This window comes from Amblyomma mixtum, chromosome 8 (assembly GCF_055824585.1).
Source record: "Amblyomma mixtum isolate Tamu chromosome 8, ASM5582458v1, whole genome shotgun sequence".
In the NCBI taxonomy this organism is placed as follows: Eukaryota; Metazoa; Arthropoda; class Arachnida; order Ixodida; family Ixodidae; genus Amblyomma; species Amblyomma mixtum.
The window spans coordinates 139,893,769-139,897,969 of NC_143019.1; the positions used below are offsets into that span (position 1 = coordinate 139,893,769).

At 51.7% G+C, this 4,201-nt stretch overlaps 1 protein-coding gene across 1 annotated transcript; it reads left to right on the forward strand.

Annotated features, from left to right (window-relative positions):
- The first annotated feature begins 471 nt into the window (after window positions 1-471).
- LOC149334631 (uncharacterized) lies at window positions 472-3,843 on the forward strand. Its single transcript, XM_089557968.1, has 3 exons — window positions 472-1,753; window positions 2,375-2,515; window positions 3,533-3,843. Exons 1-3 carry the CDS (start codon window positions 472-474, stop codon window positions 3,841-3,843), a joined length of 1,734 nt encoding a protein of 577 aa, XP_089414094.1.
- Window positions 3,844-4,201: the final 358 nt, after the last annotated feature.

The following is a 4,201-nucleotide window of genomic DNA, read 5'->3' on the forward strand; positions in this document are numbered from 1 at the left end:
ATATATATATACGTTTCGACCATTGTCTGGCCTTCGTCAGAGTATATATATATATATATATATATATATATATATATATATATATATATATATAATGCAGCAAAAAAGGGGAAAATCTTGGCACGGTATGTAGTAGCAAAAACGTAGACCAACGTTTGAAACGCTTGAAACAACTGTTACGTTTCGCCTCCTTCGTGAGAAAAAATCGGCGTGGTAGCAGCGGAATGCCGATGAGTCGCGAAAGGCACGCGGGGTCAACGCCTGAATTGGCCACGGCGCTTGCTCACTTTGTTGCCCGCTGAGGCGGCCGACGTAATCGCTCGCCTGAAGAAAGAGGAGGCAGAGGATTTTGATCATGTGAAGTCGAGTCTGCTAAAAAAGTACAGGCTGTCAGCGGAAGCGTTCCGTCGGAACTTTCGCGAAACTGAGAAAGACAAAAATGAGTCGTATCCGGATTTCGCCTACAAACTTATGTCAAACATGCAGGAATGGCTCAAAGAGGAGAGGGCCTTTGGTAATCACGAGAAGGTTCTGCAGTGTTTCGGGCTGGAACAGTTTTATAGACGGTTACCGGAGAACGTTCGGTACTGGGTCTTGGACAGGCCAGACGTCAGTACGGTGGCGAGAGCCGCCGAGCTAGCAGAGGAGTTTGTGACTCGTCGGGCTCGCGGAGCTAAGGACGGTCAAAAGAGTGAATTCGGCTCGAAGTTCGAGAGGCCGAAGTTCACGCCCATTAGAATAAAGGAGGGCAAACGTGGTGCGGACCAGAGTGAAAACGGTCCGTCCGAGCGCAAAGAGACGGCGGAAGCCGAACGCAGAAAGAGGTTCGAGGCAAGGCAGCCGCGCGCGTGTTATACTTGCCAGAAGCCGGGACACTTTTCGGCGCAGTGTCCCGAAGCGAAAACAAAGCTCGTGCTTTTGTCAGTATGCAGTGGCGACGAGAACATGAAGCTTCTCGAGCCGTACATACGAGACCTCGTTGTGAACGGGAAAGAGTGCCGAGTTCTTCGGGATTCTGCGGCGACGATGGATGTGGTTCACCCCTCGTACGTAGAACCCGATATGTTCACGGGCGAGTGCGCGTGGATCAAACAAGCCGTAGAAGCACACAGCGTGTGTTTGCCCGTAGCAAAAGTGCGTATTGAAGGACCTTTCGGCGCACTTGAGACAGAGGCCGCGGTGTCATCTATGCTCCCCCCTCAGTACCCGTACCTATTCTCAAACAGGTCCGATCAACTCTTGCGCGAAAAGGGACTTTTGTTTGGTGAGGCTAGTGTTCAGGCCTTAACTAGATCGAGAGCTCTGGAGCTAGCTGCAAAGGCGGTAGTTGCGGAGGCGACGCTGCCGAACAGTGGAAAAGGGTCGGAGATACAGCACACTGAGATTGAGAGCATATCTGCACTGTGTAGAAAGGAGCCTGAAACGTTGAAGGCATCGGATGTGCCAGAGAGAATGCCGGACACCGAAAAATTAGAGGAACTACCTGCAGACCTGCTCATCGCGCCTACGTCAGAGGGACTTAATAGGTTACTAGAAGTCCGCAGTTGTGATCTGATTGCAGAGCAAAAAAAGGACCGCAGCCTAGAGAATATCCGCTGTAATGTGAAAGAAGGGATCGCCCAGAAAAATATCCGTTTTGTAGAAAGAAGGGGGATCCTGTACCGCAAGTATCTCGACCGCAGGGGAGTTGAGTTCGATCAGCTCGTCGTGCCTCAGCGCTATCGTCAGGATTTGTTGCGCATGTCTCATGGAGGTTCGTGGTCCGGGCACCTAGGAGTTAAAAAGACTAAGGACCGTCTTTTGCAAGAATATTATTGGCCGGGGTGTTTTCGTGACGCAGAACTGTTCGTAAGGACATGTGACACCTGTCAGCGTGTGGGCAAACCTGGGGACAAAGCGCGAGCGCCGTTGAAGTTGGTGCCTATCATTACGGAGCCCTTTAGACGACTCGTTATTGACACAGTAGGACCACTGCCGGTAACGACCTCAGGCTACAAACACATTTTGACTGTGATCTGCCCAGCAACAAAGTTCCCCGAGGCCGTACCGCTTAAAGAACTCAGCTCGGTTGAGATTGTTAATGCACTACTGTCCATATTCGCGCGGGTTGGTTTTCCTGCGGAAATCCAGTCAGACCAGGGCACGGTGTTTACAAGCGCTTTGACCACGGCCTTTCTAAAAAGGTGTGGAATAAAGCTTTTACATAGCTCCGTGTACCATCCACAATCGAACTCCGTTGAGAAGCTCCACTCCGTCATGAAGCGGGTATTGAGAGCGTTGTGTTTTGAAAAGAAAACAGACTGGGAGCTATGCTTGCCTGCAGCGATGTTTGCATTGAGAACCGCGCCCCATGAGGCTACGGGGTTTTCGCCAGCTGAGCTTGTGTATGGTCGCACGCTGCGGTCTCCGCTGCGCATGCTTCGAGAATCGTGGGAAGGCCAGGGCGACGACCCAGTCGTGGTGGAGTACGTGCTGGGGCTACTCGAACGTTTAAAAAGGGCACAGGAGTTGTCAGGTGAAGCACTGAGAAAAGCCCAGCAGAGGGCCAAAGTTTATTATGATCGGACAGCAAGGGCCCGTCGTTTTGAGGTGGGCGACGACGTAATGATTTTACGGACATCGCTGAAAAACAGGCTCGAGGTGCAGTGGGAGGGTCCGGCACGGATTGTGCAAAAACTGTCGGACGTTAACTACGTAGTGAACCTACCAGGAAAACGTAAAGTACAGCAGGTTTACCACTGTAATCTGCTCAAACCATATAGACAACGGGAAGCAGTGGTGTGTATGATGGTAAACGCTCCCGAAGAGCTTCCGGTCGAGCTTCCGGGATTGTGTTCAGTGACGAACAGGGAAGGCACTGAACAAGTAATTAGTGACTTGGTATTGAAAGCACCGCTGTCGCCTGAGCGGAAAACCGAGCTGCACGAGCTCTTGCAGGAGTTTCGAGGTCAGTTCTCTGATAGGCCAGGTAGGACTTCCGTGCTTACTCATGACATAGAACTTAACTCGGCAGAGCCGGTACGGTCCAAGGCGTACCGGGTGCCGCCGCGCCAGCGCGATATTATGGAAGCTGAGGTAAAGAAAATGCTTGAGCTGGATGTTATTGAGGCTTGTGAGAGTGATTATACCTCCCCTTTGATTTTAGTGGAGGTACCGGGCAAGGACCCTCGTCCTTGCGTCGATTACCGCAAGCTTAATTCCATCACTAAGGATCAAATTTATCCGATTCCGAACATCGAGGAGCGCATCGAGAAAGTTAGTAACGCTCAGTTTATCTCCACACTAGACCTAGTCAGGGGTTACTGGCAGGTTCCCCTTACAGAGCAGGCTAGTAGATATGCGGCGTTCATTTCACCAATGGGAACATTCCGTCCTAAAGTTTTGAGTTTTGGTTTAAAGAATGCGCCGTACTGCTTTTCTAGCCTCATGGACAAAGTGTTGCGGGGACAGGAAGAGTTCGCTTTGCCGTATTTAGACGATGTAGCAATATTTTCCGCATCGTGGCCTGAGCATAAGGCACACTTGCGGGCAGTTTTAACCCGCCTGCGCGACGCGAGCTTGACGGTCAAGGCTCCTAAGTGCCAGTTGGCACAGGCCGAGGTTGTTTACCTCGGTCACGTGATTGGCCAGGGCCGTCGCCGCCCTTCGGAACTAAAGGTAGCCGCGATACGAGACTTCCCGCAGCCGCGCACAAAGACTGATATCCGGTCTTTCTTGGGTGTCGCCGGCTACTATCAGAGGTACATCCCCAGGTATTCTGATATCGCGAGTCCCTTGACGGATGCTCTCAGGAAAACAGCCACAAACAGTCGCCTGGGACAAAAAAATGGAAACAGCCTTTAGCACCCTAAAGAGCGCTCTAACGAGTCAGCCTGTGCTACGATCGCCCGACTACTCTAAAGGTTTCGTGGTTCAGTGCGATGCTAGTGAGCGGGGCATGGGCGTTGTGTTGTGCCAGAAGGAAAATGGAGAAGAGGAGCACCCTGTCCTGTATGCTAGTCGTAAGCTGACCAGCCGTGAGCAGGCGTACAGCGCCACCGAGAAAGAATGCGCGTGTCTCGTATGGGCCGTTCAGAAATTGTCGTGCTACCTTGCCGGCTCGAGGTTTATCATAGAGACGGATCATTGCCCTCTCCAATGGCTGCAGATAACCTCTTCCAAAAATGGCCGCCTCCTGCGCTGGAGCCTCGTATTGCAACAA

Bases quoted from the DNA above. Each gene is read 5' to 3' on its own strand.
- LOC149334631 (XM_089557968.1), top strand. From the start codon at position 472: ATGTCAAACATGCAGGAATGGCTCAAAGAGGAGAGGGCCTTTGGTAAT. The intron at 1,754-2,374 runs GTTCGTGGTCCG...GGTTTTCGCCAG, and splicing joins GTTGCGCATGTCTCATGGAG to CTGAGCTTGTGTATGGTCGC. The intron at 2,516-3,532 runs GTGAAGCACTGA...ACTTGCGGGCAG, and splicing joins AAGGGCACAGGAGTTGTCAG to TTTTAACCCGCCTGCGCGAC.